At 36.4% G+C, this 24,956-nt stretch overlaps 2 protein-coding genes across 4 annotated transcripts; both read left to right on the top strand.

Moving 5' to 3' along the window:
* Positions 1-1,330: 1,330 nt before the first annotated feature.
* On the top strand, positions 1,331-12,432 carry LOC132285651 (uncharacterized). Its single transcript, XM_059787846.1, has 5 exons — positions 1,331-2,883; positions 6,528-7,659; positions 9,545-10,943; positions 11,260-11,343; positions 11,658-12,432. The coding sequence occupies exons 1-5, from the start codon at positions 1,719-1,721 to the stop codon at positions 12,312-12,314; spliced, it is 4,437 nt and encodes a 1,478-aa protein (XP_059643829.1). The 5' UTR covers positions 1,331-1,718; the 3' UTR covers positions 12,315-12,432.
* A 4,514-nt stretch (positions 12,433-16,946) lies between these two features.
* Positions 16,947-23,570, top strand: LOC132282887 (uncharacterized). 3 transcript variants are annotated; one of them, XM_059784704.1, is made up of 8 exons: positions 16,947-17,026; positions 19,455-19,616; positions 19,727-19,838; positions 19,925-20,007; positions 21,194-21,257; positions 21,373-21,490; positions 22,444-22,598; positions 23,275-23,570. In XM_059784704.1, the coding sequence occupies exons 2-8, from the start codon at positions 19,492-19,494 to the stop codon at positions 23,350-23,352; spliced, it is 735 nt and encodes a 244-aa protein (XP_059640687.1). In that variant the 5' UTR covers positions 16,947-17,026; positions 19,455-19,491; the 3' UTR covers positions 23,353-23,570. The 3 variants fall into 3 exon arrangements, with proteins under 3 accessions (XP_059640687.1, XP_059640686.1, XP_059640685.1); XM_059784703.1 differs by lacking the exon at positions 16,947-17,026 and adding an exon at positions 17,033-17,171; XM_059784702.1 differs by lacking the exon at positions 16,947-17,026 and adding an exon at positions 17,184-19,365.
* The last annotated feature ends 1,386 nt before the right edge of the window (positions 23,571-24,956 follow it).

Raw genomic sequence — 24,956 nt, 5'->3', positions numbered from 1 at the left:
GGCTCCAATATGAATGGAGCAGGCTCTACTTTAAGTAGAGGAGGCTCCAATATGAGTAGAGCAGGCTCCCAATTACTAGATCTTCCTTCAAGCAAGTAACAACAGAGAAAAGTAAAAAAATGATCATTAATTTAATCTTTAAATTTGGCTTCTTACTTTTTTGGGTGAGAGGGGTTTGATCACAAATGTAATCAATGATGATCAACAACATAAAACAGTAAGTTAGGTTCTTTCTGACTTTATTTAAAAAAAAAAAAAACTTAACAACCTAAGGCATGAAGTGGATCGAACATACAGATCCACCAATTTCTTGCAAATACCATATCTTCAACTGAAAAGAATCAAAGACACCAAAAGATTCTATAGTGAATTATGTTTGTGCTAATTTCGACTAAAAATTAAGAGCAGGAATATATATAAATTGAAGAGGGAATTTCATGGATTTAACATACCAGTGAAGGAACCCATCATATGGAAGAATTCGCCCAAAGCAAGATGAAGTCTCCTAAGTCAGTTTGCTCTCTGGAATGTTTCAATGATGACCCCAAATTAGGAAGTGCCGAGATATAATGGGAATAGGACACTTGAAGGGAGCCGGCTCAACCATGATCATGGAGCCGGCTTTTATGGGTTTTTGAGAGGTGCCGAGTGAAATAGGAAGGATGTAGATGAGTGGAGCCGGCTCTTCCTTTTTGTGGAGCCGGCTCCACATTTTTTTTGGAGCCGCCTCAAGTAGTTGCTGGAGCCGGCTCTCTTGGGCATTTGAGAAATCCCGAGAGTTGGTGTATGCAGGCCAATAAAGGAGCCGGCTCAACCTATTTCTAGAGGCGGCTCTTCTTGGAGATGCCGAGAGCATGGATTTAGGAAATTTAAGGAGCCGTTACAAACCTTTCCCTTCTATCTCTATCATCAACTTCCTCCTCCGGCACAGAGACCATGCAGTGAACCCACTTCCCCTTCTCTCTCTCCCATACGTGAACCCACTTCCCCCTTTTCTCTCTCCTATTTCTTCTTATACCAGTGAATTTTGGCGCCTTTGTTCCCGCGCTGAATATACGCCTTCCTTTGTTCCCGCGTTGAATACAGGCCCTAATATGAAGAGCAAATTTGAGGGTAAAATTGGCCTAACAAATATTTTGTATGCCATTGCCTTCCCTTTCCTTCCTTATCCTCCCAATTTTGGAAGGTTAAAAAATTACTGTACGTTGCTTATAAATAACCCTCCAAACCCCTCCCTCTCCTTCCCTTTCCCTCCACTAACTTTACCCAAACACAATTTTTTTATTACCCTCCGTCCCCTTCCCTTCCCTTTCCCTTCAAACCCATCCTACCAAACTGACCCTGAGAGAGCCATTTTCTCTACTCTCTCTCTCTAGAGAGATATATATATATATATATGTGCACACACACAAATATATATATATATATATACTTTGTCGGTAGGGTTCGGTCGCTATCTTATCTTTTTGATTCCTGATCTCGCCGCAATCCAGCGATCTGATCGGTCAGAGTCTCCCGAAGTTGAAACATCAGATTTCCGGTGATCCACCGGCCGAATTTGTCAGATTCCGTTCAGTATTTGACCGAAACGGATGGTTTCAATAGAATCTTTATTCTTTATGATTTTGTTGATGTTAGATTCTTAGTCAAAACTTCAAAACTAGGGTTTTGAATTTGCTGTTTTTGGTTCTGTTATTTGTACACTATTCTACACAGTTATGCCGCGAAGTTCACGGCATAAATCGCACAAGGAAAGGAAACACAGTTCGAAGGACGATAGAGAGTACTCGGACACGGAAGAAGATGTGAAGATGAAGGACAGGAACGGCAAAGAAGAAGGTTCAGTTAGGGTTTCTAGGGATCCAACATCGGGTGAGAAGCGGAAAGTTGCTTCAAGAGATGGCAATGATTTGGGTGGTCACGGTAATGGTGATGTATTGGAAGAGTATGTTGTTTCAAAACGGCGCAAAGAGAAGGCTGATGCTACTGCTTCTAGTGATAGGTGGAATGGTAGTGGGGACAGGCGAGGCGATGGAACAACTACTGATAAGGAGGCAAAAGGTGAAAGTTTCAAGCTTGAATCAGATAAAAGTTCGAAGTCAAAGGGTTCGAGTGATTTGAAGAGTAAAACCAGAGGTGATGGAATAACTATTGATAAGGAGGCAAAAGCTGAAAGTTTAAAGCTTGAATCTGATAAAAGTTCGAAGTCAAAGGGTTCGAGTGATTTGAAGAGTAAAGCCAGAGGTGATGGAATAACTAGTGATAAGGAGGCAAAAGATGAAAGTTTCAAGCTTGAATCTGATAAAAGTTCGAAGTCAAAGGGTTCGAGTGATTTGAAGAGTAAAACCAGAGGTGATGGAATAACCACAGATAAGGAGGCAAAAGGTGAAACTTTCAAGCTTGAATCAGATAAAAGTTCGAAGTCAAAGGGTTCGAGTGATTTGAGGAGTAAAACTAGAGGTGATGGAATAACCACTGATAAGGAGGCAAAAGGTGAAAGTTTCAAGCTTGAATCAGATAAAAGTTTAAAGTCAAAGGGTTCGGGTGATTTGAAGAGTAAAACTAGTAGAAGGCATGATAATGTTTGTGAGAATGAAGAAGATATGCGTTTGGAAGCCGAGAAAGGGCACTTTAAGAATGGCAGTGAAGTTGACCTGAAGCGGAAATCTGAAAAAGATTCTAGGCGGAAAGAGGTTCGTCAACATAAAGATTCTAAGGAATTGAAGGACAATGAACCTGAATTGGAGAGAGGAAGGAAGGTTCAGGACACTAAGAGGGATGTGCAGGCACGGCCAGCTGATGAAGCAGCCAGGAAACAAGAGTTGCAGTCTGCTGATTTAGGGAAAGAGAGACTGGGGAAACAGGGTAGTAGAGAAAATACTGGTAAGGTAACTTATTGTTGTAGTTATCTGAACTTTTTTGTTTATTGTCGTTCTAATACTGTACTATTGGTTTATTGAAGTGTTTGCTATTAATCTGGTTAACCATTTGAAGTAATAGATGCTAGTGTTGTTAATATGCATCCACTGCCAGAAACTTTCTATAAGTGCACAACTTCACTGCATGCAAGGCGGCATTTTATGCATAATTTGAATCACATCTAAACCTTGTTTCAAATAAAAAACAAAGATAGAGCTTTACATGTGCTCTTGAATTAGGAAAAAAGTGAGTTAGTTGCCTTTCCGCTTTAACTTGTAAATAAGTAAGCCATCAATATCATCTTCCAAATATGGCTAGAAGTGAACAGACGTTTCAGTCCTAGTGCTACAAAGAAAACACGCATGTCTGTAGAGGGCAGTTTTGGTGCAGCCTATCTGGAGTGCTGGGAGAGTAGACTAGAGATGAACCTTATTTTTGTCATTATTTTTATCCAAGTTGGTAGCTCTCATACTCGAAATTGTATCCTACACTTGTCAATCCAAACATTTATCATTGCACTTAGTTATGACCCCTTTTCTTTAGAGGTAATGGTATTTATTATATCTTACAATTATAAGTTGTTGTCAAGGGCAATAGAGAATACTTTGAATAAGTTTGAGTCTTGTACGGGGTGGGGAAAGTGAGATAGTTCAGGTTTTAACTTGCAAAGAAGGAACTTGGGGTTGGGGTGTGGGTAGTGAAGAATATGATTAGACAAGGGATTTGGTCAAGTGGCAATGTTGCTGTTAGATTTTCAATGAGATCGAGGTTTCGGACATTTAATTATATCACGATTTTAAGTAACGGTAACAGCCACTGTAGTAATAATGGTTTGCTGTGTAACACACTTTGTGTTTAAGGTTTGTAATGTAAAGGACATGGCTATAAGAGTCATGCTTTTTTTTTTTTAATCATTGAACTCCCCTTTAAATATACCAACACTCATGTTTTAATTTCAAAATCTCTTGAATATTGTTCTAAAATGATTCTAAATAGTTAATGCATTTCGCTGAATATATGAAGATGATTTATTATCACCTCCCCCACCCTGTGGCAGATATATCGTATCACCATATCATTATTGAACTTATTCTTAAGTTTCACAGCTTTTGTATTGACAAATTCACTTATTTATGGAAGTGTGAAAAGTCATTGGTGTGTTGGAAACTTGGAATACATATATTGTTGTTCTTTTCCTGAGTCCTTTTATTGGAACACATAAGTCATTGGTGATTTGCACATACTGATGGTTTACACCTAATGATATGCTTAGGTCTACTTTGATTTTAAGTTGTTTTCAGTAATGAAAGCTTACTTATTCATAAGTTTCACTACTTTTGTATCAGACAAATTCACTTATAAATGAAAGTCTGTAAGAAGTCATTGGTGGGTTGGAAGTTGGAATGCATTTGTTGTTCTTCTTTTCTTGAGTCCTTTTATTGAGTTTCATTTCATTAAGGTATCTTCCTAGTGAGATTCGTCTGTCATAAAAAGATAATAAGGAGTCAATCTAATTTTTAATTATACTTTGATTGCAGAGGTTTGTAGCCTTTCTTTGAGCTAAGTTGACTGGTTTCATGTTTCTACCAGAATGATCTGTGCAGTTGAAATTTGGTTATGTGAATTCAAAGCTTCCAAGGCTGGAGGGTTTTAATTGCATATCCATTTTCTATGGTTTTAGTAGTTGTGGAATACTTATTGAACTTTTCTGCTGAGGTAACCTTGAGGAGCTCAGTTGTAGTCTTGCAGTGTGTTAATTTGCTGCACAATTCTCTCATAGATTGTCAACTAAGAAATAAGAATATAGTTGAATCAACAATACTGATGGTTTTGCTTAGGTCTGATACTAGAAGTGGGCTACCCACACGAACCAAATTATTATTATTTTTTTGATTCACGGAACAAGTTCCTAGGCCTCAGGAAGAAGGCCTTTTAATTAAAAGGAGTTTATAGTTCAAAAAAAGGGAGGTTCTGATAATAATTCGATTCCTCGAATGCCATTTAACTTAGGTGAGCACTTTATTGTTGTAACATTAAACAGAAGAAGACACAAAAAATGAAATTTTAAAGCTCCAACTGTTGGAATCAACCTTATTGAGGTGCAGAACGAGAAGGCCCCCTTTTGCATTGATTCTTTACAGTTTACCCAACACAAAAATTTAGTTTAGATTTTTTCTTCTTTTTCTTTTTAGTGTCAAACTTGATGGTGCTACTTCTGCATACAGATCCTTGTCTTTTGGAAGCATCATATGTTACTTCTGCGTCTAGTTAGGGTTGTAAATGAGCCGAGCCGAGCCGAACTTTAGGGTGTTCGTTCTTGGCTCGCCTAAGCCTGAGAGGTGCTCGAGCGCCAAATTTTTTATGAGCTCGGACTCGGCTCAGCTTGTATTTATATATATATATATCTCAAATGAATCAACCAACCGAACCAAAAAAGTCGCCATCAATCTCCTTCACCAATTAATCATTCATTTATCTAATTTTCATCTCTTCTTCACAAGCTTCAAAGCCATCAATCTCCGATTCATCAAGGGAATATAAAAGTAGATATATATATATATATATATATATATATATATATATATATATATGTATGTATGTATGTATGTATGTATGTATGTATGGAGAGAGAGAGAGAGAGAGAGAGAGAGGGGGGGGGGGACTGACCTTGTCGTTGTAGTCTCGTAGAGACCTCTGTTGTTACAGATCTGTGTTTACGGCTGTATTTAGGTTTTCAGTCAAACCCTTTTTATCATACTATATAATATCTAATGGCTGATAATACGATTATATGAGATGAAACTATGTTTGGGCTGGTGGGCTACTTAATTAAATGAACTTAATTTGTTAAATGGGCTTCTAAATATTAAGGTACTAATTGGGCCAATGAAATATATAAAGAATTTGGCCTACACTTATATTTATGGGTTAGGCTTCTAAATATTAAATTTGAATATAATATTTTTTTTTCTGTAAACGAGCCTAAAAATGGGCTCGAGCTCTCTTCGCTTACTTATTGAACGAGCCTGAACCCGAACCCCAGCTGTTCATGAACGGCTCAGTTCATTTGCAGCCCTATGTCTAGGTTTGTGATCTTAGAGTTATTTTTGTTGTCATGTTATGTAATGTTAAACTTAGGAAATAGTTGGGGGAGGTCTTGCTTTATTAAGGATTTTCCCAACGAAATGTATGCATATTGTGTTAATTCACTTCTATCTCATATGTTCGAATGTGGTTTTGTTTTATAGGAGCTTTGCTGCTATGCAGATTTTTTCTAATCTTTCGTGTGCCTTCTATTGTGTGATAACCTTGTTACCTTGTAGAAGCAACTGGAGCCATGTTTCACAATGTTCATTCTTGATTATAACTTCATTTAACATCCATCTATTTTGCCAATTCTAACAGATAATGGAAGCTTTTATGCATGTGACATGCTGTTCAGTTTGTTAAAAAAAAAGAAGACATTTAAAATTGCCATTTTCGGAATGTTTTTTTTTTTGATGTGTGAAAGACGTTCTGTTGTGTTTTTTTTAAATATATTTTTAACTAGATTTCAGTTTACATTTTCAGTAATTATTCAACATTATTATTATTATTACTTTTTACAGTTGGTGTGCAAGATGAGTTATGGAATCCTGAGTTAGAGAAGGAACTTGAGAAACAAATAGGCAAGAGAAGAGATGGTTCTAGTGATAAGGATAAACATCAAGATCATGCAAAAGAAATTGATGATAGACGATTGTCTTCGAGGGGTGAGCGTGCGAAGGATGATAGGTACAGTGATGAGAAGCACAAAGATGATAGGTACAGTGACGAGAAGCACAAAGATGGAAGTCATGGGGATAAATTGCGGGATGAGGGTAAAAGAGATAATAGACACAGGGACAATAAATATCGGGAAGATGATGACATGTATAATAGATATGGGGATGACAAATATCGGGAAGATGTTAAGAGAGATAATAGACACAGGGATGATAAGTATCGGGAAGATGGTGGTAGAGATAATAGACAGAGGGATGATAAGTACCGTGAAGAGGGTGACAGAGGCAATAGACACAGGGATGATAAGTACCGTGAAGAGAGTGACAGAGACAATAGACACAGGGATGATAAGTATCGGGAAGGGGGTGACAGAGACAATAGACACAGGGATGATAAGTATCGGGAAGGGGGTGACAGAGACAATAGACACAGGGATGATAAGTACTGGAAACACAGCGAGAGGGAGGATAGGCATAGGGAAGATAAGCATCAGGAAGATGTTGACAGAGAAAATAGACATAGGGTTGGCAAGCAAAGAGATGACAATGATAGAGATCAGAGACTCAGGGACCTCAAATACAGGGATGAGCACACCTCAAGGGATCGCACTAGTGATAGGTCTGATACTAAGCATTCAAGGGATGAAGGTAATGCTGGAGATTTTTGTTATAGGAAATCAAGCAATTGTGATGGTAGTCCAATAGATGATGATCGTAGTACCAAATACAATTATGACAAGGGAAAGAGAAGAGCCAACGATAGAGAGGACAGAGAGGACCATAATGATATGAGATACCGAAGTACCAAAGAGCAGCGTTCTGATGAAGAAAAGAAATCAGTGAGCGGTGCTAAATTAGAGTCAGTTACTGATAGGGAAAGATCTTATTCGCGGACTGTGGATATGGAAATTTCTCTAAACCACAACAGACGGAATTCTCCCATCTTCACTTCTCATGCTGCAAAAGATCACTACAGGTAATTTTCACATTATATTCCCATGATGAAGTAAAGATTTCTAAATAACTTTAAATTTTGTTATGCATTATCTGCAATATAATGGATGGGCATTAATGGTGGAGTAACGAACTTTGTTGTGTTCATAGCAAGACCTCTGATTTTGGCACCCATGTGTTTATTGGCCTTGTTACGTACATCTGGGGAGTATAATATGTTGTACCGCTTGGGTAACGGAAACAGGACTGGTACTTCGAAACAATATGATTTGGTTGAATGTCGTGTGAGACTTTGTTGGAAAGATAGATGCTGTTAGGAAGAAATCTTAAGAAGCTCAAATATAAAGAATTGTGCCTAATAATACTATTATTTGAGATGCTGTTAGGAAGAAATCTAAAGAAGCCCAAATATAAAGAATTCTGTCTAATAATACTATTATTGGATACTCATTTCCTAATAGGCTTTTGAAATTTAAAACACATGAAAAAGTGGTTATTTTTAAAACTTTGAAGAGTTTCTGTAAGCTTTTGGACATTTGAAAAAGGGTTTCCTTAATTTATTCTCCGAAGTGTTCTGTACAGCTCCATTTTAATTAGGAGAGTTTTGGTGGAAAACAAAGGCTATGTTTTGACATGAAAGTTGATTTTAGTGAAAATCTGCAACAAATTTTACTAGTAGATGTGAGAGAAGACCTTAAAGACCTGCTTGAGTTTAAGGAAACTTTAGTTCTGTATAAACACAAGTAAGCTGTCACATTGGTAAACATTGCTACTCTCGATCACTTTTCAGCACCCTCATGTAATCGATGTAGCCTTATGGTTTGTAATGGCATCAGGAAACTGTTAGGAAGGGTATCTAATGACTAATTGTGCCCTACAATCATTGGTGATTGTATGCCATCTGGTTATGCTTGTGGTGGTGTTACATATAGGGATGGCAATGGGGGCAGTTTTGGGCGGGTGTACCCGCCCCCGCCCCCGCCCCCGCCCCCGCCCCCGCCCCCGCCCCCGCCCCCGCAACCGTTTAGAAATCCCGCCCCGTCTTCGTACAAAACCGTCTAAACGGGGGGCCTTTCCACCCCATCCCCGCCCCCGTTTAACTTTTTCACCCTCACGGGCACCCGCTCAATTTAGTTCCAGAATTTCTCCTAATTTTTTTATTTTTTTTTCCTCAAATACAATTATATAACTATTGAAAAAAATCATAAAAAATAGGCAATCTATAATTTAACATAAAATTCAAGGGCATAAGCGTTCTTAGTTCGTAGGGCTCTGCCGCTGTCTAGAACGGCTGAGAAAGTGAGTGAATGTGACCTAGGGTTTCTAGAGCTAACTATATATAGTAATAAAATAAGGGTAATTTAGTAACTTACCTACCTAAACGGGCCCCAAAATCGCGCGGGTTTTAATTAATAAAAACCATCCCCGCCCATGTAAGCTAACCGGTCAACGGGGCGTGGTGGGGCGGGTACCCGTTCCCACGGGGCAAATTGCCATCCCTAGTTACACATGTATGGTTCTATTACCTGGACACTTTCCTTTTTCAATGTTCTGAATTTGCCATATGTTATTTGTCTAGTTGGCAGAATATGTGTGTATTCTGTAGTACAGGACTTTGAAATTGGCTTGATGTTTAATGTTTAATTTGGGGACGTTACAATTTAAGGTACTTTCCATTGGTTTTTATAATCCCGTTTAATGAGAATACACTTCCAATTGATTTTGATTGTCTTGTTTACAATAAATTGGCTTGATGTTTAATGTTTAATTTGGGGACATTACAATTTAAGGTATTTTCCATTGGTTTTTATAATCCCGTTTAACGAGAACATACTTCCAATTGATTTTGATTTTCTTGTTTACAATAAACTTAGCTACTAAACTGACCGCAACTCATCCTGCTCCAGGCTTCCAAAGCAAGAAGGATCCAAGTATAGGGACTATTTGCATGAAGAGAGAGTTTGGCATGAAGCAAACTCTACCAAAGAATTTGCTGGTGTTGCTGAAATAAGTGAGAAAGCTTCTGTGTCTCGCTCAATGGAGAATCATTTTCCAAAGGATGACAGCCATTTAGGTGAGTTGTCTGTAGAAAAGCGTCGGAAATCAGTTTCTCGCCCGTCATCCAATCAGCAAGTAGATAAATCCCCGTCACCATCAAGTACTGACCGCAGACACTTGAACAAATCTGAAGTTAGGCGAAGTCTTGATATGGAAGAAATAGGGCAGAGGAGTGGTGGTTTCAGGGATGCAAAAGTCAGAGGAAGTCGTGAACTGCCTATGGAGACACTTCCAGGATATGAGCTTCCCCAAGCAGATGGAGAAAGTTTATCTGTTTCTTCTCCTTTTAGTAGAACTAGTCTCTTGCCCAGCAATTCCAAGTCTTCATTACCTCCTCCTCCTCCCTTCAGGTCGGGGATTGACAATCCTTTAGCCTTTAATACTTTGGAAGATGACAACAGAGGTAAGTCAATTAACCGACATAGGAGGATGGGCGATTCCAACATGGGAAGAGCGCAAGGAAGTGGATGGAAAGGTGTCCCAAACTGGCCTTCCCCTGTGGCCAATGGATTTATGCCTTTCCAACATGGTCCACCTCCTGTTGGTTTTCATCCATTGATGCATCATTTTTCTACTCCGTCTATGTTTGGCATTAGACCTTCAATGGAATTACATCACAATGGGGTTCCTTACCATATCCCTGATGCTGACAGATTTTCAGGCCATGGACGGACACTTGGATGGCAGAATCCAGTGGATGACTCGTGCCCTCCTCCATTGCATGGTTGGGATGCAAATAATGTTGTCTTCGATGAAACTCGCATCTATGGGAGGCAAGGTTGGGACAATAATAGAACCTTGACGACGGGTCGGGGATGGGAGACAAGTGGAGACATGTGGAAGGGGCAAAACGGTGGTTTGGGCACCGAGTTGCTGGCTACTCCCCGGAAGGAGAATCATTCAGCTGGTGGACCAGCAGATGAATTTTTGACTGAAGAGTCAGGTCCGCAAGCTCACAATGAACAAAACCAACCTGGTCTTAAGGCAGAGAACTTTGACATTAATCAGTCCAATGTTGCTGTTGTTACAAACATTCTTGAAGCTCCACAAGCTCTTCCTGTAGAGAACCCCAGCATTTCTAAGCCATCAACAAAGAATGGGGATCATTTCTGGCATGTTTATCTTTCCAAGCTTGATATATCCGCAGATCTTACTCAACCTGAGTTGTTTGACCAGTGCACGAGCTTAATGGATATGGATCACAATACAAATTATGCTGAAGATAATTCTAAGATTTTATGTGTGGAGGTAAAAATGATTGCATTTTCACGTACTAGGTGTTTGGTCGGGCTAGGTCTCACCCTATTTTTATTTTGTATCTAGTAAGAAACCAACACTGGACTGGTTTGAGGCCTGTTTTGTGTCTGATTTTCTATGCGTTTTGTTTCAGCTTTATCCTTGGGTGACCTGGTTCTTGGGTGTCCCAAAATCCCATTTAATCTTTATCTTTCTCTTGTTTAATTGGTTATATATATATATATATTGATAAGTCTTGTTTAATTGGTTATATTAAAATATCATTCACATTGTTCTAATAAAAAAAATTATTTTCTCCATGTGACAGGAGGTTATGGGGGCTAAAGTGACCATTTCCAATAAAACTTCAAGCACTTCACTTTTTGCTGCCATAAATGATTCTGTTTTTCAGGTATACATGCTAGGGCTTAAATATTCTATGATTTTTGAGGGAATTAACAATTCTCGATTTAAATGTTTCTGTGTGGCACTGCAATTCTGAACTTTACATGCTGCACTTGTTGGTTGAAGTATCTCATGACATTGTCATTTTATTTTTCCCTAAAGGTATCATTGTCAAATTTTTTGTTTCTTTAACTTGTACAAAATGATACCTCACTGATTATTTATCTTTGTCAAATAATCATTTTGAATTCCAACTAGGATTTTTGCAATGTTGAATAAATCTTCCTTTCTTATGTTACTAATCTTATTGTTAACTTGCAGAAAGCCATGTCCCTTTACATGAAGCAAAGAGAAGAAATTGGGGTGATCAACGGGGAGAGAGTGCTAATCTCTAATGTGGAGAACTTGAAGTCTGTGCCGACTTCTGATCAGGAGAAAGTGGGTTCAAGTGATGATAAATTAGGAGAGCTGGATCTGGATTGTGATAGTCAAGAGGCTGAGGATTCTGTTTCAGATTTTACGCAGGACAAAGTGGAGCTGCCTAATACTTTTCAGAATCTAGAAGTATCTCCTGCAACAACCAATCAGAAGGCAGATGAACCAGTTCAGCCAGACAATTCGAAAAAATCAGAGCCACTTTTAAATTTAGGCAAGTTGCAAATGGAGGTTGATCCTGTTCGTAATCAGGAGATGCCGGAGTACGCTGTTGAGGACAAATCATCGTCTCCAGAAAATGTGGAGCAATCTGATGCTCAATCACCTGGTAAGGCTGAAGACGTGAGCTGGGCAAGTGACTCCAGAGGCAATCCTTCTGTCAATAACAACAATGAGGAACAGAAGTTGGTTGATACCAAGTCTGGTCTCTTACTTTTTTCTGATGTGTCTTGTGAGGCACGTGAGGCTGTGATGCCAGAATCAATCGAGTCTGGGTTAGTAAATTTAAGCTGGATACATCATTCTCCTGAAAGTACACATTGAACGATTTTTATATTTCCACGAGGTTTTGAAATGCCGTTATCTACGGTAATGCTTCCTATCCTATATTATGTGCTTGCTGCTCATCTTAGTTCATTAATAAAGTTTCTTGTTCTTCACATGTCTTTATGTGAATTTTCTGTTCCAAGATAGGTACCCAGCCGTTAGGTTCCTGGAATAGGGATATAGTGCACCAGAAATCCTCACTTCTTTGAATATTTTACCATGAGTAATGATACGAAGTCTGACAGTCGGATAATTCTGACCGTTTTTTATGCGAGTGGGGGCTGACGTCACTTCTCGGAGTGTAGGACTCTAAATCATTTTTCCTTTTTCCTTTTTCCTTTTTCGGTACCTTCTGCAGAACTTCTTTAGGGAACAAATAAAAGAGAAGCTATGCTTCAGTGAATTAGTTATCATTGGGTTATAAGAAAACTTCTATAGCATGCTGGTTTCAAGCCTGTTCAGGCTGTGTGCGGTTCTTTGGAGTATCAGGTATTTCTATTGAAACTGATCTGTGTATCTATTTTGTATAATGTTCAGAGTCTTCAGATTGATGTGAGTTTTGAAGAGGTTTTATTTGTTTGCATCGGCTGTTGGGAATATGGCTTAAGCCGTATCATAAAGGAATGAAAGGTGCCATTCCCTGCTGCGATGTAGCATTTCGGTGAGTTTTTTCTTAAATTGAACTATCAATTTATGATATGAATACACCACGAAGTGGTACGTGTTGCTATGTTTGGCTTAGGGTGGCAATTTATGACCTAACCCATTTAAACGCCAAGCCTGCCCGGTAAAACTGAATTATTATTATTTTTATTATTATTATTATTATTTTTTGTCATTGTGTAAAAAATTTACCCACACCACTTACACGCTCACTTTGCTCATTTGGAGACTTGAAACTTCACCATTCACTTTGGGAGGTAAAGAAGATACTATTGGGTTAAAAGACCCTTAATACTAAAACTAAATTATTTGGACACTCAAATGTAAGTGAGTGGGTCGGTAATAGGTAAAAAATAGGTACCGGGTCAATGGTAGGTTACGAGTGGAACCTATCTTATCCTATCAAACAAAACCTTTTTTTTCTCTTTAGTTTTCTCCCTTACCTGTTTGGTTTGTTTTTTTTTTTTTTTTTTTTTTTTTTCACTCTTTCGTGTTTTTTCCTCTTTCCCCTTTTTTCTTCTTCCCCCTTTTTTCTTCCCGTCCTTTTTTATTTTTTTTTCATTTTTTAAACCTTTTTTCTCTATCCTCTCTGTTTTCTCATCTCTTCCCCCTTTTCCCTCTCCTCCCTGTTTCTTATTTTTTATTTATTTATTTCTGTGATAACTCTCTCTCTCTCTCTCTCTCTCTTCCTTCTAACTTATGTTTTATTGTGTGAAAATAAATGACCAACAATTAATTAAAAGTCTTGCTCAAAACTCTTTTTTTCTATATATAATTAATTAATATTCTTGAGTAAGTTGTTTGGTGACTTTTTCTAAAATAAAAAATAAATAAAATTGTAACGTTTAAAATCAAAAAATAATTAATGTAAGAACAGTTTTTTTTTTAATTTATTTGGTATTCAACAATCAAATTGTCAAAACCTATTTGGGTCATCGAGTTGGGTGTGGGTCACTTACCAATTTAACACCTAATTCGCTTATGACCCGCTATAAATGGGCTGATAATGAGTTATTGATTCATTATTGGCTTGCACATTCATGACCAGCTCAAAACCCGTCCACCAAATTACCATTCTTAGTTTGGCGGCATTAAAAGCCTTATATTTGGTGGAGGTTTTAGAATGACGGTGTTTTGGGAACTTGATTTTTTTAAAAAAATTATTTGGGAACTTGATTTTTTTAAAAAATTTATTTGGGAATGGAATTGTCATTCCATAGATTTAATTGTGGAATGTATTTTTATTCCCAATAATGAATTTTCTTTCCAATGGAATGGTCATTCTCATTTTAAATTGTATACCAAACAAAAAATTGATTGATTCCATTCATACACATCAAACATGACATTATTATTTTTAAAAAGAAAATGAAAAAAAAAAGGAAGAGGTTAAGAAACATAATAAAAGATAAAAATTTTAAAAGAATGAATTTTGTGATGCTCTAACTCCATTTGGGACGAGAATATGACAATCGAGCCACTTTAATATTTTCGGGAACAACTCATTAATTTGTGGGTTCAGCGTAAGTTCAGCCAAGAACGTTTGAAAAACCGAGCTTAGACTTGACTTATAATCATTTTAAAAGCTTGTGTTTTGCTAAGCTCGGTCCTTGGTTACTAAAAAGTTAACTTCGGTAGGGTGAGTTTGAAGGAGAAGGATAACATTAGTTATGAGGGAAAGGGAATGGAAGGATAATTTTAATTTGGTATTGTATTTGGTTGACTAATGAAAAAAAAAAAAAGGAAGGATAAGAATCATGTTTGAGGAAAGAAATGGAAGGATAGGAAGGAGAATTATTTTAATAAATTTACTATTATGCCCTTTTATATTGTAAAAAATATATATATATATATATTTGTCTCGTAGGAAAATTTTTTATAGGGCAAATCATTTCAGCCTCCATTTTTTTAGGGCAAATCATTTCAGCCTCTATTCTCGTTCTCAACTCCATCTCTCTATTCTCGTTCTCAACGCTGAACTTCTCTCTCTCTCTCTGCAACTACAAACTACTACAAGAATTAGAAGTTCAAAACCCATATATTTCAGTTTATATATTTGTCTGCAAGAATCAAAACTTCAAAACCCATATCGGCATCATTTCAGATTGTTCAAAAAATCAAAACCCATATCGATCAAAACCCATATCAGTTTCCATCGCCTGCTGTTCCAATTCGGGTTCGCCGTTCGCAAGCAAGCTTCGCCGTTCTCAACTCTCAAGCTTTCCCTCCTTTCTCTCTCTGCAACTGCTAAATCAACTAATCAAGGGCAAGATTGGCATCTGAAATCACACATTAAGCCTTTCCTTCCCTTTCCTTTCATTTCCTCCCATTTTTGGGAGGTTAAGAAATTTACTGTTGAAGGCACCAGTTAACCCTCGAAACCCTTCCCTTTCCTTCCAACAATTTTTGCCAAATACAAATTTTTAATCTCCCTCCATCACCTTCCCTTCTCTTTCCTCCCATTTCCACTCCACCAAACTGACCCTTCAATATAAAATTCGGTGTTTGGGCTCGTTTTTAAGATTGTTTTGACTTGTTTATGCACTAATATGACATATGTTTGTGGACATATTTATGAGCTTGGGTAATACAAGCCTATATTTATAAATGTGTTCATGATATATGCAAGAAGTATGCGAGCCTATATGAGTGCAGTGTTCTTGAGTTGAGCCTAACAATGTTTAGGATTGATGTGTTTATTAAATGAGATCAAATTCTGACCCGTTTACGAGCTGAACTTTAAACAAACCGATTTCGAACTATTTAGAAATTGATTGGTTCATTTGGAGCTCAATTTCATGTTAAAGTGAACTTATGTTAGATGTTTCTATCTCACATTAAATCTAAATAAAAAAAAGTTATGAACGATTCAAAGTAGTATAAGAATAAGTGTCATGCCAAGTGCTTAGATGACATTCGAATTCGGATAAACAAGTGTTAGACCCATTACAAAAACAAGTGTCAGACCTGTTACAAACTATCACTCCAAATAATTCCATCCATCAAGTGCGATGACTTGGGTCATCAAGTATATATGGGATTATTACATATAAATGGTGCTAATGATTCATATTTATCATTTAATGGAGTCAAAGTTTCGTAATTTCGAAAAAAATGAAGTTGACCAAAATGCTGACGTGAATATGAAAAAACACTGTTTATCCTCACTGAAATACCACTTTTAGGCACATAGGTACTACTTTTTGCACACAGAGATATCACTTTTTGTGTATCAGGTACAACTTTTATTTTGGACATAGAGGTACCACTTTAATTCACATAGGTATTACTTTTTGTACACATAGATACTACTCTTTGTGTATCGGAGTACCATTTTTTTGTGCAAAAAAAAAAAAATAGTATCTAATGACAAAATGGTATCTACATGCACAAAAAGTGATACCTATGTGCTTAAAAGTGGTACCTCAATAAAGATAAACAGTATTTTTTTCATATTTTTATTTTTTTAAAATTATAATACTTTGACCCTACTAAATAATAAATATGAATTATTATCACCATTTATAAGTAATAATTATATATAATGATGATCATCAAGTATATATAAAGATAATGCTATAAATAGTGGTAGGGTTGACAAATGATGGAATCCATCATTCTTGTGAGAGACTCATTTATATCGACTCACCTAAGAATCATTAAAAAAGGGTTATTGATTGAAACCGTATAAGGGGGAGAGAAATCTATATATTACTGAACTTTAAACAAAGGTTAAAACCCAACAAAGGTTGAAAAATCTAAATAACGGGAGAATCGATCATTACTCTTGTTGTAATTTGTAAAAAATAAAAAAACAGTATTTATCTTAGCCTATATCGTATGGCCCTAAATACAAAAAGCCCCAAATGCCCAACTGCCAGCTGTCCGCTGCCAAAACGAGCGGGGGTAAAACGGTCTACTTGAACTAAAGTAAACCTACACAACCGGTCACCGAGTACCGACCAGTCATATCATTTAGCTTTCGTTGCTGCGTCAAACACTTTCCGAGAAGACAAGCCAACTCTCATTAGCAGCAACTCAAAAAGGTTCCAATCCAAACTATCTCTCTCTTTTTATTCGCCTCCCTAATTTAATGTATATCATTCGATTATACAATCTGCAATTTATTATATGTCGTACATAGTTCGTTGCTCATGTATCGGTCTCATACTTTTAATTCTCTTGATGTATGTAAGTTCTTTAATGAGTTGAGAATCTAAGGTTTTATGTACAGATCATGGATCTTCTTGGTTCTGGAGGGTTGAAGGAGAAACATATTGTTGTTTATATATATGTGATGGATTATAATATATGTAATATGTATACATGTTTTGGACTAATACAATTTCTTATAATTCACAATGTTGTTGCATCTCAACTTTGTGATTATTTACCTTTTTTTTTTTTTTTTTTGGGTTTTAGCCACTGATGGTTTTGCCTATCTATGGTATAAATATATTGTAGCAAACAAGGATTGTAAAAGGTTTATGTTAATCCAGATTTAGACTAGATGGACCATTATGGATTAGGGGATTTGTGGAGTCTTTTAGTCTGGATCTAAGTAGCGAGAGCGTGAAAGCGGAAAAATCTAGGCGGGAGCTCGGAGCGTGAGAGAGGCACCGGTTTAGAAGAATTGTGGACTGGATGAGGCTTTGTCAAGTTCCTCCGGGTCTCCAAGGTCCAAGGATGTTGTGTGCATGAGAGTTGAACTTCTTGGCATTAACATCAGACTTTTACACTAGTGTCTGATTGATTAAAATTTGTTTGTAAAATTCCAGAATTTATTTTTATGAATTTGATTATGTGAGGACTGTTTAGAGTAAACCTTTGCAGGTGTCTGTTTCGATATCTCTCAGATTCTTTCTAGGTTCCTCACTTAACTTATTGTAGTAACTTTCATCAGGCATTCTTGTTCTTCTTTAAATGTTGATGTTGCTTACCATTAAGCTCTGTATGGTATGGTGGATACAAAATTAAAGTTGAAGGAAACATAGGAGGAGCGAAGTAGGTAACTCACCCTTCTTTTTTTTTTTTTGGTATGGTATGGTGGATACAAAAGGAATGGGTATTGTGTGGTTTTACCATTATATCATTACATATAGAAGGGATTTTTTTTAAGGTAAAAGCATAATATAGAACATGGGGAGCCATTCCTATCGTCTTTTCCTCCGACTTTGGAGGGAAGAATACAATGGGCCTGAAGGGAAAGGATTCCCCCTCCTCTTTTCTCTTTCTTTTACCATTCCATCTTACCGCATACCATGGAAACTCTATTGTTTGCTTCCCTTTTCTCTTCCTCCGCATTCATCCCTCGTGCACTTTATTCATATCAATTAGATCACTAGTGAAGATAATTTCACATCAAATCTTCCCAAATTTCTTGGCTTGTTAGTTTTTGTTTTTGTTTTTTTTGTTTTGTTTTTTTTTTTTCCCGAATGGTAAAAGCAAACACACACACCCTTTTTGCCTACGTCCGGGCTCGAACCCCTCCCCTCCTCTTTAAGGATAGGGAGATTATACCGCTAAGCCAAAGGCCCTTTGGTGGGTTATTAGTTATTACCAGCACCATATTAACTCTATTTGTGGCTGAAATAACAGCTATCTCCAAGTTTCGGCTATTTGTCAAGCTTATTCACTATCTGGAACTAGAAGTATATCCTACTATATCATCTTCTTGATGGTCTTTAATTTACAAGGTGATATTCCCTGGAGAGTTGGGATTCGATGATAGTGGGGTAGACTGTAGAGAGAGATCTGGCAGTGGGAGGCCTAAGATTGTGAGTTCCAATCCAAAGGCTCTCAAAATTTTAAGAAGAATATCATATGTAAATGACTTCATGCCCTTGTATATCACTCCTGAGGACGTGATGCCTTGGAGAGCCCAATGTCAATGTAGCTAGGGATGCCAGTCTTCAGAGGAGTGTCGTTGTTGGTCTAGTAAACTCACTGCATGTGCCATATGTCAGGGAGATGACATCAGCTCTCCCTCTCATTCAAAAAGGCCAAAGCAGATACCATGCAGGGCTATATGGACCACCTTGGCTCAAATTTAGCCACATGGCATCTTTGGGATCATGAAGCAGCGGATATCTAGGTGGCAACAACTAAATGGACCTTTTATCAGGATGCATTAAAAGGTTAAAATATTGAGTACAGATTTTCAAACAACTGACCTCTTAATTTGAAATTTTTGTCTAGTGGAATGGAGTGGAGAATATAGCTTAATTACGCATAGAAGAAACATCTTGTACTTCATTCTTGGAAGTTTGTTTTGATACGTGATTAGTCTTGTCCTGTTCCTCCAGCAGTGTATATCACTAGCTTATGGAGTAGAGTATCTGCATTTAGCTAAATGTGACTGATCATGTCAAATGCTGAATTTGATGTAAGCTAATATATGAAAGTGGATTTCACATCACATTCACATTCACATTCACATTCACATTCTCATTTTCATTTTATTTCTTATTTTAGGTTCGCACACCTTCTTCAAGAAGTGAAAGTTAACTTAATGGGTGATGGTCATAGGAAGGTAGAATTCATTCCAGATCACTTTCAAGCTTCAACATCATCTGTGGACTCTCTTCCAAAGAAAACTTCATCTATTTCGCATTCAGAAACTGATACCTCTTCCAGGTTTTCTTTTTCTTGATAAAAAACCTAGTACGGTGATAATTAAGGAAAGGAAAGAACTTAGATTTTTTGAGTTGAGTCTCGGTTTAGTTCCTTATTTTGCTTTAGGATAGGTCCAACAGCCGTTTGTGGGCTCGAAGAAAACTCAGAAGTGCTGCAGCCATGTTGAACTTGTTTAGTCTACAGAAGCTACCTTGGGGATCTGGTTCTGATTGTCAGGAAAAGGTTTATTATATATTTTCATTTATATTACCAGTCTGCATTCTTGTAAGTTCCATTTCCATAACAACCTTAACCATTTTGACTGGTAGGTTGTGCTAACAGCAGTAGAAGTAGGATCCCTTCGATCGGAACTTGCTGATATAGAAGAAAGAGAAGCACATTTGAAAGCTAAGTAAGGAAAAGTTGATGATTGTTTTTTGAATTTGATATGCTTTTTAGCTTTCTTAATTTTCTTTTCTTCTTATTATTATTGTTGTTGTTGTTTTTATTGTCCTTATCGTTCTATAAAATTCTAGTCTAGTTTTGATAGTGCCTTGGTACATCAATTATGTAATTTATTCTCAACCAGTTTAATCAGTGGATTGGGGATCCCATGTGTTTTAGTTGGTGGCCTCGTAATAAAATCACGAGATTGTCTTTAATCTGGTGCTAGTTTGTGAATGTTTTGGTTTACTTATCTAAGTTTTAGGATGGAAATGAGTTCAGGAAACTGTTTGTGCAGTATATGTGGTCCGTATAGCAATTTTAGAGAGCTTTTTCATCTTGTCTGACTTAGTATTTATGTTCATAAGCTATATGCCATTTATAAGGTCAGCTTGAGAAGTTAACTGTCAAATTTTGTGAAACAGTCTCCTACCGTGGTTTTGTTGGACCTTTACGCCTTTACTGCTGTAGGTAAACGGGAACTTCTTAGGTCCATGGTACTACAGTACTTTCCGATGCCTTGAGCTTTTACCAATCTCTCCACCAGGAAAGCTGATTACTATATATTTTTCTAGCTGAACTTAAATGGACAGGAAAAGTAATCTTTCTGCAAATTTCAAGAAATTGGTAATAATTTATAGTCACTAAGTTCACACTCTTTTTCTTTTTGAGGGACTACTACTTTGAACCATAGTCACATTACTTTGTGACACGTTCCCTTTTACAAGCGAACCACATGACTTATTCATATTTTTCTCAGGAAACAAATATATTTGAATATAAAACTTATGGATTGCGGAGGTATATATTTCTACTCTAGAAAGATCTCCCTGTTGTTATTCCTTGTTGAGACCAAAGGCAGTTAGAATTTTTTTACTTAGTTGTGTTATATGATTATATCTGCTCTCTCTCTCTCTCTCACACACACACACACACACACACACTTGCACTCTCTCCAAGAAGAAAAGAAAAAAGAAAATATATACAAGTATATACTTACAATATGTTTTATATTTTATTCTAAGATCTTTATTTATTTATTTATTTATTTATTTTTTGTGTATTTGCCAACGTATTGACTTTGATATTGCAATTTCACTCTATTTATTTCTATTTTCTCTGCATGAGTACTTGAGCTCTTCTCTTTTATACAGGTTGGAACATCTTGATGAAATTCTACGATCTGCTCGTTTGTCTGGTTATTTGAACATTCGGACTGTATTATCTTCGTCTCCCCTACTTCTACTTTGTGCTAGTTTTGACTTTTTAAAATGCACTAGTTTGTGCATGTTTAATACTTTATTGATGTTTTTCTATATTTTTTCTTTGATAGAGATGGACAGCATTGCCTGGAGAACCCCTTCCCATTGATGATGCTGATGTCGACGACCGGCTGCCACGCTTCGTTGTCCTTCATGGGTCATGCATCTTCTTCTATCTGTTGTCCACAGGTGATTGAATTATGAAAAAACTTTGGATGTCCAGTGTCGTTTATACTCTTTAGTGTTTTCTTATAATTGTATGTAACATTTGGGTATTACGATTGATACTCAGCTGCATTACATGAATGTACTAAAATAATCATCATCCACATTGCCTTTATCCAATTTGAATGGGTTCAGTGACATGAATTTTCTTTTTCCATTTCTTTTTACTACAAGCCATTTCTCATATTATTTTAATTTATAAAATTATATCTAATAAGTAATAACTTTTTCCCATGTATATGCTGAACCAAAAAATTGATATTGTTAAATTTACTAATGTTATAAACTTGTAATGATTTAGACCATACAACCTGTATACTATTAGTCAACGATGCCATGAGAACAGGTTCATTTCTCCCACGTTGAAGCATTTGAACCTTTCTTCTACATGTACTGTGTGAAGGACAGCTGATGGTGTATGGCATTCAGCCAAGAGCTATTTGATGTTGCTGCAATGACACAAACTTTTGGTTTTAACGGTTGAATGCATGATGGTCTTACATTTTTTTGCCTTTTCTTTCAATAATTAACTAATAGTGCATAGTAATATGGTAGAGTAGGATTAACTGTGCTTATATAACAATATTCAAGATTTATACCGTAATATTAATTATACACTCTTAGATGTTCTATTTACGGATTACATGTGTTTCTTTTCCAACTTCAGTTTATCATCACTTTGTTTATTTGTTTGCCCCCATTTTTATTTTTCCAATTATTTTGTCAGATCATAAGGATTGTCTGGTTATATTGATTTTGGATAAGGCAGTAAATAGCCTTGCATGGGAATTCAATATGGTGGTCTGGGCCTCATGTGTACCATATATCAAATTTATATTACTCAAGTAATATGTATATTTCCTCTTTGCTTGTGGGCATAAAATTACTTCTAATGAAGTTAAGAAACTACTTTGCAGATTTGAGCCCTCAGGACTCGACTCTACTCTCTGATGTTGTTGAATTAGGTCCTCTCCCAAGCTTTACACGAGAAGACGAGGAGACACAATATTCTTTCTATATATTAACTCGTCAAGGACTCCGGTACGAGTGTTCAAGTGTCTCTAAAATACAGGTATGTTCACCATTTCATCATTTTTTAAAAAAATTATTTGGAGAAGATATTGAATGCAAATTTATAATTAATACCTTATGACTGGACCAACATTTAGAATTGACTCGTGCATCAATTTTAAAACTCGATAATTAGTTGTCAATCTATGTAGCAATGCAAGTTTTGAAGCATGAATATCCAAATTATCAAAAAAATTGGGGAATGAGTTTTGATTTGATAAGCCAAGTTCTGTGCTCAAGCTGCTCTTGGTTGCATTGATTATAAATCCACTTTGGAATGGATAATGAATTTCAAAATATTGTGACAATAGATATGATCTAGTCATGACTTGTGAGTAGATCATGATGGAAATAAGACATTTTGTGAAAGTGTTATCCAAATATTTGTCATTGTGAAAATGTTTATTGAATCTGCATTTTGTAAAACCATTATAAATTCCAATTTGATTGATGATAGCTTCTAGATTGCATATCTCAAATGGTAAAATTATATTTTGTTACCGTACCATACAACTCTCTCTCCCTCTCTATATATATCTAATATACGTTAAATGTTAAGTATTTCAGAATGCTTAAATCTTAGCATTGAATTGAAGTTTGTATTTGTTGCGTATTATTTGACATGTATGGTTACAAATGAATGTTTTTCGTTTTTAATTTTTCGTTACTCTTTTCAGGTGAGCTCTTGGTTGACTGCATTACAAATTGATTGCAAATTGGACCCCAATAAAATGGCTCTTACTGATTCAAGTTAGACTTCAGAATATATACATATTTGTAGATATGTCCTTTGAAATAAAGTGAGAGCATAGATTAGCTATGTGAAATTTGTACATAATGTTTCTGTACATATATATAGATGCATTCTAACAAAATAACAAATCATTGTATTGAATCAGTTGGACGTGCTAATGATCTTTGTAACCTATTGTTCTAATGAGCTAAGAACTTCTGACCACGTGATCCAGTAAAATACTCCTCTTTAAACTTTTGTATGGTCAAGAACATGATGAGTGCTTAATACAGGGATTTGGTGATGGATTACCAAAATTTTGTGTTTGTTGGATTATGAATGCGCTGCAGCTTAATTTAGGAATCTTAAGTTTTTGTTATAGCCTTGGCCTATCTCCTTTAGTATGACAAGTTCGGGGTGTTAGGGCTTCAGTGCAATTTAAATCGAGAATGCAATAATGCAACTCCAGTAACGATGTAGAAACTCATGCTTGTAACACTGTTAAATTGAGATGGTCTGATAGGCTTGCTGGTGTGTGTGTGTGTGTATAGGCTTGCTGGTGTGTGTGTGTGTGTGTTGGGGGGGGGGGGGGAGAACACGGACGGGATTAGTATTTTAGATGAACTGTAACTCTTTTAAAAGGGCACATAATTTATGTTTGTGCTCTGCTGTGGGAGGAGCATCCTCTCTCTTGCAAAATGCCCTCACAAAATTTCTATTTTTTTTAGCCCTTTTAGACATATAGATGGCAAATACTTCTGTCCAAGCTTTACCATTGCATTTAAAATGATTTTATTAGGAATCATAAATGATCTTAAATTCATACTATTTACAAATATTTTAAAATCATATGAAGCAAATTAGTGAGTAGAGTGTCCGATTTTCTCTGAGCCTCCAAGACTCTGGTGCTTTTAAAATTGAAAAAAAATTAATTCAAAATTGAAATTGAAAATTTTCTAATTTCAAATCAAATGTGTCGAAAAAGAAGTGTTCACAATACTAGGAAAATCAGAAGTAATGAAAGAGTATTGTAGATGGAACTTGTCAAATCCAAATAAGGTAATATATAAAAATTACTACTAGTTTTTGGACTTGAAAATAAGTCTTTTATTTATTTTTAAAATTTTTTTTCAGTTACAAATGCATCAAAACATAAAAGAGATATATATAACAATATCAAAGTAAGTTGGATAAATATATGGCCATCCTAAATGTAAAAAGAAAATGATATAGCGTTTGAAAGTTAGATGTATTCGACTATTGTATGTGAATGAGAAATAACGTCACATTAATACATTCTAATGCGTTCGACTTTTGAACACTGTATTAAAATGCGTCACATCAATGCAATCTAACGCGTTCGATTTTTAAACATTGTATTAGAATGCGTCCGACTTTTAAACACTGTATCACTGCTCAATATATTATATTAATGTTTTCTACGAAGACATCTAATTAATGAGCCCAGCACCTTGAGGTCTGAAGTGGTTCCTTGCCCCCCGCCGCTGCGGCTTAGAGAAGCCTATTTTTTGTTTCTACCTTGTAACCTCCAAGTTAAAAAATTTAAATATAACAGGGGGGGAGGGGGGAGGGAGGGTTGGTTAATGGCAGAGACAAACCTAAAAT

The sequence above is a fragment of the Cornus florida genome, unplaced genomic scaffold, assembly GCF_030987335.1.
Source record: "Cornus florida cultivar Cherokee Brave unplaced genomic scaffold, ASM3098733v1 CherokeeBrave_3.0.0_Hap2_Chr11, whole genome shotgun sequence".
NCBI lineage: Eukaryota > Viridiplantae > Streptophyta > Magnoliopsida > Cornales > Cornaceae > Cornus > Cornus florida.
The sequence above is the reverse complement of the archived record's forward strand: the minus strand, read 5'-3'. Positions and strand labels throughout refer to the sequence as shown.

What these genes read in the sequence shown, in the direction of transcription:
- LOC132285651 (XM_059787846.1), top strand. Translation starts at nt 1,719, where the DNA reads ATGCCGCGAAGTTCACGGCATAAATCGCACAAGGAAAGGAAACACAGT. An exon ending in GGGTAGTAGAGAAAATACTG is followed by an intron (nt 2,884 to 6,527) that starts GTAAGGTAACTT and finishes TACTTTTTACAG; the next exon opens with TTGGTGTGCAAGATGAGTTA. An exon ending in GCTGCAAAAGATCACTACAG is followed by an intron (nt 7,660 to 9,544) that starts GTAATTTTCACA and finishes ATCCTGCTCCAG; the next exon opens with GCTTCCAAAGCAAGAAGGAT.
- LOC132282887 (XM_059784702.1), top strand. An exon ending in GAAGCACATTTGAAAGCTAA is followed by an intron (nt 20,008 to 21,193) that starts GTAAGGAAAAGT and finishes TCTTTTATACAG; the next exon opens with GTTGGAACATCTTGATGAAA. An exon ending in CTTCTATCTGTTGTCCACAG is followed by an intron (nt 21,491 to 22,443) that starts GTGATTGAATTA and finishes ACTACTTTGCAG; the next exon opens with ATTTGAGCCCTCAGGACTCG.